The sequence below is a fragment of the Anomalospiza imberbis genome, chromosome 19, assembly GCF_031753505.1.
Source record: "Anomalospiza imberbis isolate Cuckoo-Finch-1a 21T00152 chromosome 19, ASM3175350v1, whole genome shotgun sequence".
NCBI classification, from domain to species: domain Eukaryota; kingdom Metazoa; phylum Chordata; class Aves; order Passeriformes; family Viduidae; genus Anomalospiza; species Anomalospiza imberbis.
This window is the reverse complement of record NC_089699.1, coordinates 5,160,557-5,175,536: the sequence shown is the minus strand read 5'-3', so window position 1 is coordinate 5,175,536 and position 14,980 is coordinate 5,160,557. Positions and strand designations below refer to the sequence as shown.

The window sequence follows — 14,980 nt, the reverse complement described above, 5'->3', positions numbered from 1 at the left end:
ATTGGTCTCTGTGGTACGAGTCAGCTGCAAATGAGCTTTAGAGAAATCAGTGTAACAGGTGACTCTTCCCTGGCTGCAGGTCAAGTGCTGAATTTGCAAAGCCTCAGGACAGAGGTTTGCCTTGTCCAAATTCTGCTTTAACTTGGCTCAGCTGTAACACCAATTCTTTCTTCTGAGCAGGTGCTTTTAACTGATTTATTTTTACTTACCATGGCTTCATACAATCATGATTTTCCAGACTGTCCTCTGTGCAGAAAAGGTATTTGGCCCTAACAAACTGCTGCAATATTTAAAATACAGGCCTGATGTGACAGCAGAGACCTTGAGAAGGGCAGACAAAGGCTGTTGTGCAGAGCACAGCCACAGGATGGTAAGAGATGGGGCAGAGATGGGCCCTGAGGACTCCACAAACACAAACAAATCACAAGGGCTCAAATAAATACAGACCTGAAGGTGAAACCCATGGAAGAGAGCAAGAATCCAATACGTGTAAAAATTCATGAGATGTCACTGCTCTGAGACAGGTGAAGTTTACTGTTTTTCAAAATTTTGCAAAGACAGAAATTTTCCACAGGCCTTGCACCTTCCCTTGGATGGGAGTGTTCTCCTCCAACCCCCACACTGCAGGAACACCTGTGTTCAGTCTAAGACCCTCTGGAACTCACATCAAGAGCTGTTCTGGTTTGTCTCCTGTGGGCCATTCTCTGAGACTCAACTTAAAAAAGCACATTCAGCTCCTGATGTGCATGACTAGAAATAAATACTGCTTTCTAGAAAGAAGGAAAGCAGAGCAAGAATATGAAGTTTCACCAGTATACAAAGTTCTGATGACATTCTAGTCAAACCTAAGGAAATAAAAATATATATTGCCTCTACAAATCAATCTTTATTTTCAAATGATGCACTGTATAAAATGTATCTGATTGCCAGCCCTGTGCACGGACACAGCCCCCCTCCAGCCTCCCCACTTCCCCTAGCACAAGCAGAGCAACTACACACACCATCATCTGCACCAGAAGAAAAACCTATTTGCAACTCAATTCTCTTTTCCTTATAAGTGAACAGTGTTCACCTGGAAAAATCACCAGAAAAAGACATTTCATTTCTGCATTCAGATGAAATTATCAGGCTCGCTACAGGGCTGGTCCCAAGTGTGGAAGCTGCCAGTGCTTTCAGTGCTCTTCACCTTCTTAACCTGGATAAAGAAGCACTCTTAGGGCTCCCCTGCTTCTAATAGTGCAACTGCCTCTCCTAGAAGGCAAAACAGTGCAGAGAAACCAGAGGGCAGAGCTCCTCTGAGAATGCCATGGCCCCATCAGGTAATGGCTTTGCATCAAATAATCCTCCTGCAGTGACTGCTGGCCTTCCCAGACCAGCAACTGTTTTACCAGCAGTATTTTCCCAGCAACACACATGTTCTTCCCAACTGAGAAATGCTTTCCATCCTTTGCTCCCAGCAATGTTTCAGAGAAGTCCCAAATTTTATTTTGTTCCCGAGATCTTGTTGGAAATTATATCCATGGGGGAGGCTCTGTAGAGAATTTTGGTAATGGGAATTTGCAGAAACATGGATAAGCTTTCTTATTTGGAAAAAAGGAGACCTGCTTGACAGGATGTTACACTTGTGTGCTTCTGCTTTAACTCCAATGTCCAATCACAGCCAAACCCACAGGTGACATTCACAGCAACCTTTGAGGACCTTCTGCTTTAGGATGTGTATTTTCTCATGTGTGCAGCAATGGAAGCTGAAATCTCAGCACTCTTCTTATTCTGGCCATAGTAGTCCACAAAGTCGCCATCGGGGCCCAGGAGGTACATAATTATTGTGTGATCCACCTGCAAGAGAGCACAGCCAGGCTTGCGGAGAGACCACAGCAGCCCACCACACCAGCTCAGAGGGGAAATGTGGGATCGGGATGGGGACCGGCATGGGACACACAGAAATGTGGGATCGGGATGGGGACCAGCATGGGACACACGGAAATGTGGGATTGGGACTGGCAGTGGGACACAGGGAAATGTGGGATCGGGATGGGGACCAGCATGGGACACAGGGAAATGTGGGATTGGGACTGGCAGTGGGACACAGGAAAATGTGGGATTGGGATGGGGACCGGCATGGGACACAGGGAAATGTGGGATTGGGACTGGCAGTGGGATACAGGGAATTGCGGGATTGGGACCGGCAGTGGGATACAGGGAAATGTGGGATTGGGATCGGCAGTGGGATACAGGGAATTGCGGGATTGGGACCGGCAGTGGGATACAGGGAAATGTGGGATTGGGACTGGCAGTAGGATACAGGGAATTGCGGGATTGGGACCGGCAGTGGGATACAGGGAAATGTGGGATTGGGATCGGCAGTGGGATACAGGGAAATGTGGGACTGGGACTGGCAGTGGGACACAGGGAAATGTGGGATTGGGACTGGCAGCGGGATACAGGGAAATGTGGGATTGGGATCGGCAGTGGAATACAGGGAAATGTGGGATTGGGACCGGCAGTGGGATACAGGGAATTACGGGATTGGGACTGGCAGTGGGACACAGGGAAATGTGGGATTGGGACCGGCAGTGGGATACAGGGAAATGTGGGATTGGGACTGGCAGTGGGATACAGGGAAACGTGGGATTGGGACTGGCAGTGGGATACAGGGAATTGCGGGATTGGGACCGGCAGTGGGATACAGGGAAATGTGGGATTGGGACTGGCAGTGGGATACAGGGACATGCAGGATTGGGACTGGCAGTGGGATACAGGGAATTGCGGGATTGGGACCGGCAGTGGGATACAGGGACATGCAGGATTGGGACTGGCAGTGGGATACAGGGAATTGCGGGATTGGGACCGGCAGTGGGATACAGGGAAATGTGGGATTGGGACCGGCAGTAGGATACAGGGAATTGCGGGATTGGGACCGGCAGTGGGATACAGGGAATTGCGGGATTGGGACCGGCAGTGGGATACAGGGAAATGTGGGATTGGGACCGGCAGTAGGATACAGGGAATTGCGGGATTGGGACCGGCAGTGGGATACAGGGAAATGTGGGATTGGGACCGGCAGTGGGATACAGGGAATTGCGGGATTGGGACCGGCAGTGGGATACAGGGACATGCGGGACAGGGGCGCCCCCTGCCAGTGCACTTAAGCAGCCTCACCCATGCACATCCCCGATATTCCAATTGGATTTATATCAAAATTAACTCCACATTTAAATGACACTGCAAGCGCTGTCTGCACCTAACGTGACAACATCTTTCTCAGCAAAAACACAGAATTCTGGCACTGGAAGCCGTGATTGCTCAGGACTGAAATACAGCCGTGCTCTGAGTTCAGTTGCATTAGAAATGAGAAATCACAGCAACTTTGGAGCACATAGGAAAAGAGCCAGCCAAATATGTTACAGATCAGAATTGCCAGGCTGGCTAGTTCCTGTGCTACTGACTGCATTTCTGGGATTGTTTAGAACACACTTTGGTAAGGTGCTGAGCCTGTAGGAGGGCACTGTGGTTCTGACAGGTGAACATACCACTGCACACAGGACTTCAGTGAAGATCCAAGAGCCAGTTTTAAAATGTACATGCTGCTCTTACCCACAGTCTTTCAGTAGCAAAGGCTGCTTTTACTCACTATGTAATCGTTGTCCTCATCCTTGGGCCCTTCACTGTAGTACACACGGTATGCTTTAGCCACTTGGTCAATCTGTGCCTTGCTACCAGTCAGTCCCACCAGCTTGGGAGAAAATTCTAGATAGAAAGAAGATGTTTACACATTTTGGTGAAAAGAATCCCTTCAAGATGCTCCTTTTTAGTGCTCTAAATGCTATGAGACACAGGGGAAGAAAGCAGGAATACCTTTAACATATCTGGCAATGGCTTCTTGGTTGTCCCTCTCAGGATCGATGGTGATGAAGAGTGGGGTCAGATTAGGCAAAGATGGAATTCGATCTGTGATATTAACAATTATTATTTACATTAGAAAACCAGGTATCATCTCTCATCTTCCTTCAAACAAGCTCACAGCCATGTAACATCAATCCAAGCCCACCCCAAGTGACCAGACCATTTTGTGCAGTTTTATTTATGTAATTTGTGAAGGAAGCAAGTGCCATGAGATGCAATGCTCTGTGTCTGTGCTTCCAGACCCTGATTTCCCATACCGATTTCATCCACCACTGCAATCATTTTCTCCAGCTCATCAGGACAGATGTCAGGGCAGTGAGTGAAGCCAAAGTAGATCAGCACCCACTGGCCAATGTAGTCCCTGCTGGTCCTGGGCTGTCCCTCATGGCTGACGAGGGAGAAGGGCCCTCCCAGCAGCGGCTTCCCAATGCCTCGGTTTCGTTCCTTCTCCAGCTCTACAAAACACAAGTGGGAATCAAACACACCCATGCCACAAGGCACAATGCTTCCCAGGCAAGCCCTAGGAGCAGCCGAGTCAGACACTGCTCAGGGTCATGTCAAGATCCACCAAAGCCTGTCATGCAGAAACCCAACGTGCACATGCCTTCCAGAAAGCGCTCCTTTTGGACAAAGTCAAATATATCACTAAATTCCTTTGAAACATGATAGTATCTTTCATTGTTACCCAACTGCATTTTTGTTTAGAAAGGGAAAAAATAAAGACAAGATATCTGGCCTGCTGTGAAACAGCAAAACCAGCACCCATTGAATAGTGAACAATACCCTAAAAGCTGCAATACCTCTGTTTTCAACTGTAAAGGAAAAGTGTGAAATCCATGAAAAGGAAATGCGTGGGCAGTTGCTGCAGGAGAGGGCAAAGCTCACGGGCCGCACGGCAAGGAACCCAACGAGCCCACAGCACCCAGCTCCGTGTCTGCGCTGCGTGGGCTGGCACAACCATTCCAGCCTAGGAACTTTGAAACGCCGAGCCTTGAATTGCTGTACATTTTAGAAAATCTCCTGCGGCACTTCTGTAAACACAGGCACGAAGTGGCCGTGTGGCAAAGCTGCGGTACAGTGACGATGCCCAGGCAGGTAAAACACATCTGAATGTGTGAAAAATGCGTATTTTATGATTAGCTTTTCGCAATTATTATAACAAATATTATGTGTGTAATGTTAGAAAGTTATGCTGTATTAATTCTCCTAAGCAGTGCGTTAAATATATTTTTATGTTATAGCACAATGTTAAAATAGAAACTATGCTATGTAAGATACTTTTTAACTAGCTCAAGCAAGAGATGAGAAAATCAAGAAACTCTTCGCACAGAGATAACAGCAACAGGACACATAAAGAGTTACAGCCCCCTAATCGGAAAATACAAACATCCTTCCACCTTCTCTCCGTCTTTATGGAACCACCAGGATTAAGGGGAAGAAGTTGACAAAAACCAGAAAAGTTCTTAATTTGCAAGGAATTTATGCATCATGTATGAGATATATGATTATGCAACAGGCTGTTGCTTTTAAGGGTTATTCCTTTGTCCACAAGGCATGTTTTTGGCAGCTCAGTGCCCAAAAACATCCGGACACCCGTAATTCTTTGCTTTTTATTGTCTTGTAATTGTCCTAACTCTAAATTTTTATCACTCTAATTGCATTACTATTTTTATAACCATTTCATTCTTATTAAACTTTTAAAATTTCAAAAACCCGGCGGCTGGCGCGTTTCACGGAATGCAAAACCCACATCATCCGAACACGACCAACGCTTGGCCTGAACACGAAGCGCGACACCCCCGGCTCTCCTCCCGCAGCCCGCACTCACTCTCCTCCTTGCGCCGCTTCATCACCTTCATGCCGGCCAGCAGCCCCCCGCCCAGCACCACGGTGGCCGCCAGCGACCGCCACGACACGAGCTGCGGGGGACAAGGGTCTGGTGACTGCCCGGGGCCCGGCCCGGCCCGGCCCGGCCCCGCCGCGCTCACTCACCCGCCTGTGCGCGCCCGCCCGCGGCCCGCGGCCCGGCGGCAGCTGCGACAGCGGGCGGCTGCGGGGTGCGGGCAGCAGCGCCCGGCCCCGCACGGCCGGGCCCGGCAGCGGCCACAGCCCCGCGGCCGCCCGGAGCCGCCACAGCCCCGCGGCCGCCCGGAGCCGCCACAGCCCCGCCGCGCCCGCCATGTTCCCGCCGGCCGCGCCGCCCCTTCCGGCCCGCCCGAGGCCGCCATGCAGGCCGCGCCGCGCCTCGCCTTCGGGCTCGTCGCTGACATCCAGTTCGCGGACGCGGAGGACGGGCACGACTTCGGCGGCTGCCGGCGGCGCTACTACCGGCACAGCCTGCGCTTGCTGCGGGAGGCGGTGCGGGCGTGGGCCGAGGAGAGCCCGCCCATAGGCTTCGTGCTGCAGCTGGGCGATAGCATCGACGGGCAGAACGCCCGGCGCGGCGAGGCCGAGAGCGCCTTGCAGCAGGTGCTGGAGGTCCTGGGGCAGCTCTCGGTGCCGGTGCACCACGCGTGGGGCAACCACGAGCTCTACAACTTCAGCCGGGCCCGGCTGGTGCACAGCGGGCTGTACAGCCGGGCCGCGGGGGGCTCGGACGGGCCCCCGGACCGGGAGTGCCACGCGTATCACTGCAGCCCGGCCCCGCGGCTCCGCCTCGTCGTGCTCGACAGCTACGACACGAGCACGCTGGGCAGGGACCCCGGCAGCCTCCGCTACCAGGAGTCCCTGCGGGTGCTGCGGGAGAAGAACCACAACGATGATCTCAACAGCCCCGAAGGTACCTCCGGCTTGGCAGGGGCGCGGGCGGCCGAAGCTTCGCTGTCCGGAGCTCCCGGTGCTGACAGCGGGATGCCAGGGGCTAACAAGCATGTGCCCCGTTGCTGCCCACCTCCGCCGCTTCCCTGCCGTCCGTGCGGGCACAGGAGATGCTCCCCCGTACGCCTGGTGCTGCCGCGGTGCCCCTGGGCTGCGGCGGCGCTGTGCTCTGTGCCCCGCAGAGCACCGAGCTGTGCCCACCCTGTTCCATACCAGGGGGGGAACCCAACAGCGGAAACCCTGTTTGGGTAGTGTGACCAAAGTTCCCAAAAACACGAACAAATAATCTTCTTTGTGCAAGGGGGCTGGAGTTCTGATCCAGGGAATGCAAAAAAAAAATAAAAACCCCAAAGGTTCTGAGAGTAAACCAACTACCAGCAGATTTACTTAAGGCAAATAGAGGAGCCACGGGAGGTGTATACATTTGTGCCTAACCTTCTTCTTCATTGCAGGGCTCAAAGAACCTCATTTTGTAGCGTTTAATGGAGGATTTAGTCAAGACCAGCTGGACTGGTTTGATGAAGTCCTCAAGTTCTCTGATGAAAACCAAGAAAAAGTTATAGTTATGGGTAGGTAGATATGGAGGGGGATAAAAAGACAATCAGAATGGTTTGTGTTGGAAGGGTGCTTAAAGCTAATGTGGTTCCAACCCCTATGTTTGATGGGGGCTGTACAGAGGAAGCTCTCAGCAGCTCCTCTCAGAAAACTCATTTCTGTGGGTGGTTTCTTCCCTCCTCACCAAATATCAATTACCAGCACAACTGCCATGGAAATACAAGGAAAAAAAAAAAAAGCTAGCCCGTGTATGTTAGCTGTAGTTGGTCTGCTGAAGTACAGATGGAACCCCTGAAAGAGCAGAACAGCAACCACACCTCACTCTGGGGGTGAGCTTTCTGTACTCAGCGGGATGGCTGAACTTCCCAGCAATGAGGAGATTCGTCACAGTTTAACTCTCTGTATTTCTTTCCCTCTGGACTGCAGCTCACGTACCCATCCATCCCTCCGCTTCCAATGGGGTTTGCCTGGCCTGGAATTACGAGGCTGCCCTGTCAGTGATACACGCGCACGGGTGTGTGGTCTGTGTCCTCGCGGGGCACCTGCACGACGGCGCCTACTGCCTGGACTCCCACGGAGTTCACCACCTCACCTTGGAGGGGGTCATCGAGACGCCCCCGGACAGCAACGCCTTTGGAACGATTTATGTCTATGAAGATAAAATGGTACTAAAGGGAAGGGGCAGAATTCCTGACAGAGTTATGCGTTTCTGAAATACCGGGCAAATGCAGATTGCTCTTCTTCGGGAAGGACTCGGACAAAAATGTAGGAGATTCAGCTGTATGCTTTTAGAAAGCTGTGCATGGCTGATCCGTATTGCTTCAGCTCAGGCGTTTTTCTCTTGGATACAGAATTTTAGAAATTGTGTTTCTGTAAGAGAGCACCTGACTTCTTTGTGGAGAAGAGAGAAGGCCAGTAATTGAAATAAATATACTGGAATGCAGAATGTTCATTTCAAACACCCAATCCAGACTGGATTGCTACTGTGAAAAGATGCAAACCATATAACAAATACTGTTCCAAAAAAGCCCCACTGCTGTTCTCTCAGTGAGCATTAAAGCATGCAGAGTTGTACCTGCCCAGCCACATCTCTGTTTATTTATTTTCTGTGAACATTACAGTAAGGTCTCATGTCTGGCAGAATATATCTAGCCTGTAACCTGGTGACAGGCTCGAATATACATCTCCCAGAAAATAAAAGATACTGAGGCTTTCATTGAGTTTTCTTATAAAAAATAGTGTTTATTACTCAGTAAAACCAGCGACTTTTAGTTAAAGATAATAGCAAAAATATTTTTTTCAGATATATTCTACATATGATTTTAGCACAGGACAGAGATAGACTGCTCAATTTTCCTGTAAGTCTGAAATGCATTATCCAGGCATGTTTTTCAAAGTTCTATGGCTGTAAATAATCATTTATTAAAACAGTATTTGCTTTATTAGTCCCTTATGTAAAAGAATAGTAGATTTCCCAAACTACAAGGTGACTGGAGAGTGATCCAGGGATACAGTGATATCTTGAATACACCATCAGAACAGACATTAGCTCAATGGTGTTTGGAAAATCTAAGAAGCAGCAAGGTGAACAGTTTCCATAGAAAAATTCCCCACTCAGATTTGACAGTGTTCCTCAATATTTTACCAAATCTCAACTGGCACTGCTGGAAGCAGCCAGCTATTCTTGGGTCCTATCAAAATGACACTCACCTTTCATTAAGCACCAAAAACAAAGGCAAATAAGGTCAGCATGGTTACTGTGGACTTTCTCCCACCCAGTTAAATCACAGTTTTGCAGTGTGTTGGCCACGACTCTCGCATGTCCTTGTTCACATAAATGTACAGCCACGAAACAAAGGGAAAGAGGGCAACAACGACTGCAGCAACCAAGCGAACTCCTCCCAGGGGACTCCTGTAAGAACAAATCCAACAGAGCTGCTTCAAATCACTGAATCTTTAAGGCTGGAAAAGACCTCCACGATCATCAAGTCCAAGCTTGGACTGCATACCGCCCTCTAAACCCTATGGTGCCGTGCCACATCCAGTGCTTTTTTTTGAACACTTCCAAGGAATGGTGACTCCACCATCTCCCTGGGCAGCCTGTGCCAATGCCTGACCTCTCTTTCAGTGAGGGAATTTCCCCTAGGATCTAATCTCAGCCTCCCCTGGCACAGCTTGAGGCTGTTTCCTCTGGTCCTGTCCCTTGTTCCTTGGGAGCAGAACCTGACCCCCACCAGGCTGCACCCTCCTGTCAGGGAGTTGTAGAGAGTGAAAAGGTCCCCTCTGAGCCTCCTTTTCTCCAGACTGAGCCACTCCAGCTCCCTTGGTGACTCCTGGTGTTCCAGACCCTTCCCCAACTCTGTTCCCTCCCCTGGACACGCTCCAGTCCCTCAAAGTCATTTTTGAAGTGAGGTGCCCAAATCTGTGCAGTGCCAGCACAGGAGACAAGCACTGTCCTCATCCTGCTGACCACACCATGATGGGACAGGCCAGGATGTCCCTGGCCTTCCTGGCCACTGCTACAGCCACCACATACCGTTCACATCTGCCTGCAGCTGGAAGGACAGCAGAGAGCCTTTGGCCACTTCAATGGGGCTACTATGGATGTATCACCAGTCTCTTACTGGAGAGGCACAAAGAATTTTCTGATAACTCAGGCTACAGAAGCTAGCTGGAATTAAATAAAGCACCTTAAACAAAAGGAAAACTCCCCTATTATGGCAGGGGGTCAGAAAAAGTTCTTCATGTAGCCTTACATTCCCCCCTGCCCCAACTTTTATCTGTGCAAGATCCTCCAGGCTATAGCACCAGCTGCTACTGCTTGGGCATCTGGAAGGTTCAGAGGGTGAGATGCACCAGGAAAACAAGCTGCCAAAATCAACTGCGTGTTTTCAAGGAGCTAGTCACTAAATGTGAACATTGGAAGGGATTATAAAAAAAGAGAAAATAAAACTTACTTCGCTGAACTGCGACAAAGACTCATCCATATTGCAACAATCACCAGACCAAACAATTCTCTAAAAAGCCATTAAAAAAGCAGATCAGAAAATAATACAAACAGATGTCTGTGTTCTGACAATACAAATTTTGCCTCCAAAACAGTAGTGGCTGCTCCTTTGGAGAAGTTGAATATATTTTACTAGGATTATAATTATAAAGGTATTTCCAAAGAGTAACTTTGCTTCACACCACAAATCTACAAATTGACATGACAGCTAAACAGCTGCAGAAATTCCTGCCTCCACGTTTTGTTCTACTGCTGGACTTATATTCCATAGCACATTTCTCTAATAAACATAGGCAAAGCAGGCACATTTCTCTCATTGAAACAGAGCAAAGCCACATCCCAGTTTTCCAGACTGTGATTAGGTGCAGAAGTAGCTGCCAGGGCTTCACCGCAGTACTCTGCAAGCACCTGCTTTTTACACACCTGAATGTCCAGGTGAGAAATTCTCCCTCGTCCTCAATACCTTGGAGGGCTCAGCAGCCCATGCCAGATAAACATGAATTTAATATCGCCTCAAGAGTTTTTAAAACATTGATTACCACTCCCACAGCTCCGGGAAAACAGAACAAAGCTGTTTCACTGTGCTTGTGCCCAGGTCTCTGAAAGCCAGACAAGTAAATCCAACTGCCTGCCACAGTCAGGGAGGCAATGACTGTTCCCTTCCCTGTGTCCAAGCAGTCACTGGTTTGGAGCATTATGGTCCCTCCTCTTTGGTCTGATTCCCCTGGACCAACAGCACTCATTGCAACAGCCCAGGAAATAAAGTTTTGGAAGGTGGCACCAGGAGGAGATGGCCTGGTGAGCTGGATTTGGGCCAGGGCAAATAAAACCCACTGCTTACCTGCCTTCCTCTTCATGAAAAATGTTTCCTTGAGCGTAAGCAAGCAAAGAGCAAGCCAAGGCAATGGTCCCAACAACACAGCCAGCAGAATGAAGGTCACAGAGGCTCCTCCAAACACCATTGTCTGGAGAAAAAAAATAGACTGTCAGCCACTCTCATAAAGCATGAAGTAAACCCAGCTGGGTCTTCCACAGACCTCAATGGCAAATACCCCTTGGTGAATTTACATAAATCCGCACTTTTACAGAAGTTGTGCTGTTATAATCATTATTTTCCACAGATCTGGGCACAAGGAAAACCCTAACTATGAGTTTAACATGCAGATTCTATTGACCAGCCAAAACCTCCACTGAAATATTCAAAACCACAAGCCTCATAGTTCTGAACTTAGGAATGCTGCCACTTTATATGCTTAAGAATGACAAGAGACTGCAATGGTGTAATTTGTGACAATACCATGCACTCCTGAAGGTTTTCTTTTTAAATGTGATATAGTCTATTCAGCCAGTATTCATCCAGAACAGATACAGTCACTTTATGTATATAAAATGGCTTTATTTAAAATTATTTCCACGGAATTAAAATACAGAAATCTTAACTATGTTCTGAAGACTTGAAACAAACCTAATCTGAATGATCCTCTGAACTGCTGTTAGCCCCCACAGCACACACCCTTGGAAACACAGCCTTTGAATATTCCTACTGCTGCCCGTTGCTCTGTGGGGCAGCTGCAATGCCTGGCACTGAACAAGACCTTTAGCACTTTCATGGGACTGTGCAAAGCTCAGCTGCTTTTGCAGGAGCTAGATAAACAAAAACAGATTTACAACAATGAAACAAAGTCAATTGCTAAGGTCAACACAGAGCTGATTTCAAAGCATGCTCTCAGGTTTCTGCTGCAGAAGGCTTTAAGCTGGAATTGGGGTGCAAAGGCAGGCCCATCCCAGCAGCTGGGCTTTCTGCTGGACTCCTCTCCTCACCTGCAGAATGCCCACCCACCAGCACTAAAGCAATGACCAGCTTCTGTAGAAATGGGTCTTGCAGCTTTTTGCCTTCAGAAGGTAGTAGGATGTGTTTCTACGCAGCCTGATTTTAATCTGTGGCTCAATTAAAAAAAAAAAAAAAGCAACACAACAACCTTTTGAGGGCAAAATTTGAGCAGAGACTGTTTGGCACACCAGTATCATACCTGTTATTGAAGGGTTGATGCTGACAAGCAGTGTCAGGGCAGCTGGCACTAAGTAGACAACCTGTTAATGACATAAATCTACTCGGTAGCAAAACTTAGCAAGCTCAGGAAGCAGAAGTGCCCAGCCACAGCAGCACTTCTCCCCTTCGCAGCAGTTTGTCAGAGGCACAGAGCAGATCCCAGTCCCTCGCCCTCCAGCATGCCCTGGCACTGCTAGTGCTCATCTTCACCATCACCACCCAAAATCCCGGGCCATCAGCCCACAGCCAGCCCTTGTTCCTCTGCTCCTGGCTTACAGAATGCTGGCTGTCCGAGCAAGCACTGCAGAGCCCTTCCCTGAATCCTGCCCCTGACGGGACAGGGTTCTGCCCAGCCCTGGGCTCCCCAAACCCTCCACCCGCGCTGGGGCATTTTGCCCCGCTTTGGTGCCGCTGTCAGCGGGGCTCACGCACCCCAGGGCGCGCAGGGTGCGCCCAGCCAGCAGCTCCCGTCGCACACACAGACTGTCCCCGTCACCCGCAGCGCCCAGCCCAGGCCCGGGGCCAGGGGCTGCTCAGTGCCCGAGGCAGGACGGGCACAGGAGCGGGGCTCGCTCCCGTTTCCCCTGGAGGCCCAGCTGGGCGGCGGGAGGCGGCTCTCGCTGGACACCCACGGCAAGCCCAGGGCCACGGGCACAGCGGGCAGGAGGAGCGCGAGCAGCTCGGCGTGCTCTGCACAGGCAAGTGCAGATCTGGGGTGAAATAAGGCAGATCCTGGAAGCACGGTCGGATTCCAGCCGTCGCTGCAGTATAGACATCGTTTTCCCGGCCTCTGACCGCTCTTCAGCTGGGAGCCGGGACGTTTCCTCCGGCGGCCCCGGGGCGGAGGAGCGTTAGCGGAGCGGGGCTGGGGCCGCCGGGACCTCGGGGCAGGAGGTGCCGAAGGGAAGGGGAAGGGGAAGGGGAAGGGGAAGGGGAAGGGGAAGGGGAAGGGAAGGGAAGGGAAGGGAAGGGAAAAGGGAAGGGGAAGGGGAAGGGGAAGGGAAGGGCGGCCCGTACTCACCGTCCACAGCCCCGCGTCGGGGTCGTTCACCTGCAGCGGGAGGCGCGCACTGAGACCCCGGCCCGGCCGGGGCCGCGCTCCGCGGGAGGGGAGCGGAGGGGACGGGAGGGGAGCCCCGGCCTCACCTGCACGGCGGCCGCCAGCCCGAAGAAAGCGGCCATGAGCAGGTTACAGAGCCGCCACAGCCGCGCCGCCATGGCCGGGGCGGGACAGAGGGGCGGGACAGAGGGGCGGGCCGCGGCCGCGAAACTGATCCCGGCCCCGATCCCCGATTCCCGATCCCGGCTGCGATCCCCATCGCTGCCCCGGTCCCAATCCCGCCACCGATCCCGATCCCCGATCCCCGATCCCCGATCCCGGCCCCGATCCCGATCCTGATCCTCGATCCCGATCTCGATCCCTAATCCCGATCCCCGATCCTGGCCCCGATCCCCGATCCCGGCCCCAATCCCAATCCCAATCCCAATCCCGATCCCAGCCCCGATGCTGGCCCCAATCCCGATCCCGATCCCAACCCCGATGCCCGATCCTGATCCCGATCCCCGATCCTGATCCTGATCCCCGATCCTAGCCCCGATGCTGGCCCCAATCCCGATCCCTGATCCCAGCCCCGATCCCCAATCCTGATCCCGATCCCCGATCCCAGCCCCGATGCTGGCCCCAATCCCGATCCCTGATCCCAGCCCCGATCCCAATCCCGATCCCCATGCCCATCCTGATCCCGATCCCGGGCAGCACGGCGATACTTCGAGGGAGGTGAGGCCCTGGCACAGGGTGCCCGGAGCAGCTGTGGCTGCCCCATCCCTGGCAGTGCCCAAGGCCAGGTTGGAAGGGGCTTGGAGCAGCCTGGGACAGTGCAAGGTGTCCCTGCCATGGCAGGGGGCTAAATGAGATGAGTTTTAAGACCCCTTCCAATCCAAACCATTCTGTGATTTTTGTAATGGTTCAGAAATAGTTTTGTGTTTAAGAGATTCAGTCATTTTGTGTAGTCTGGGGAGCCAAAAAGGATATCGCTCAGAAGAATAGCATTGTGCCATCGTTCACTGATCAGTTATGATGAAAAGTGATAATAAGTGATGAACTGAAAGTGGGTCCTTTAGAAATGTGATATTTACCAAAACCGAGCCTCTGTGCGATCATGCCTCCTGATTTCAGTATCAGAATTGTACAGTTCCCTCAGCACCCAACAGAATCGGGTCTTTCTGAATTGTTATGTGGAGGACATGTAAATGTGTCCACATTTGTGGAGAGGATTAATTCCTCTCTTATTTTTATTAATTCCTTTCTTATTATTATTAATTCCTCATCTTATTTTTAACTGAGTCTTTCCTTGAGCAGATTACAAGAGATTAAATTTCTGCATTTAAAGCCACAGAGAAGTAAGAGTTATCTTTGTGAGAGTCCCTACCCCTCACCTCAAAAAAAGCAGAACTCTAGTAATAAATCACCTTCATGCCTTGTTTCCAGGTCAAGGATAGGCTCTTGAATATATTTTCTAACAGAGAGGAAGTAATTTTGGGCTAGGAAATTAAAATGTCAAGGATTTAAAAGCAACAGTGGTGATAAAAAGTGTAAGAAGAATGCAAGAGCATGTCTTTCATTAGCATAATAATTATTAGCATAATAT

General features: G+C 50.7%; 3 protein-coding genes across 4 annotated transcripts; 1 reads left to right on the top strand and 2 right to left on the bottom strand.

Annotated features, from left to right (window-relative positions):
• Positions 1-1,382: 1,382 nt before the first annotated feature.
• Positions 1,383-6,084, bottom strand: SCO1 (synthesis of cytochrome C oxidase 1). Its single transcript, XM_068209308.1, has 6 exons — positions 5,896-6,084; positions 5,732-5,822; positions 4,161-4,358; positions 3,856-3,948; positions 3,632-3,747; positions 1,383-1,836 (listed from the first exon to the last, which is right to left on the bottom strand). The coding sequence occupies exons 1-6, from the start codon at positions 6,082-6,084 to the stop codon at positions 1,708-1,710; spliced, it is 816 nt and encodes a 271-aa protein (XP_068065409.1). The 3' UTR covers positions 1,383-1,707.
• Positions 6,085-6,129: 45 nt separating this feature from the next.
• On the top strand, positions 6,130-8,357 carry ADPRM (ADP-ribose/CDP-alcohol diphosphatase, manganese dependent). Its single transcript, XM_068209310.1, has 3 exons — positions 6,130-6,682; positions 7,173-7,289; positions 7,702-8,357. Exons 1-3 carry the CDS (start codon positions 6,130-6,132, stop codon positions 7,986-7,988), a joined length of 957 nt encoding a protein of 318 aa, XP_068065411.1. The 3' UTR covers positions 7,989-8,357.
• Positions 8,358-8,496: 139 nt separating this feature from the next.
• On the bottom strand, positions 8,497-13,581 carry TMEM220 (transmembrane protein 220). Of its 2 annotated transcripts, none has more exons than XM_068209312.1 (6): positions 13,479-13,581; positions 13,354-13,383; positions 12,313-12,373; positions 11,124-11,247; positions 10,233-10,292; positions 8,497-9,210 (listed from the first exon to the last, which is right to left on the bottom strand). In XM_068209312.1, exons 1-6 carry the CDS (start codon positions 13,548-13,550, stop codon positions 9,105-9,107), a joined length of 453 nt encoding a protein of 150 aa, XP_068065413.1. In that variant the 5' UTR covers positions 13,551-13,581; the 3' UTR covers positions 8,497-9,104. The 2 variants fall into 2 exon arrangements, with proteins under 2 accessions (XP_068065413.1, XP_068065412.1); XM_068209311.1 differs by having other exon boundaries at positions 8,497-9,187.
• Between the last annotated feature and the right edge of the window lie 1,399 nt (positions 13,582-14,980).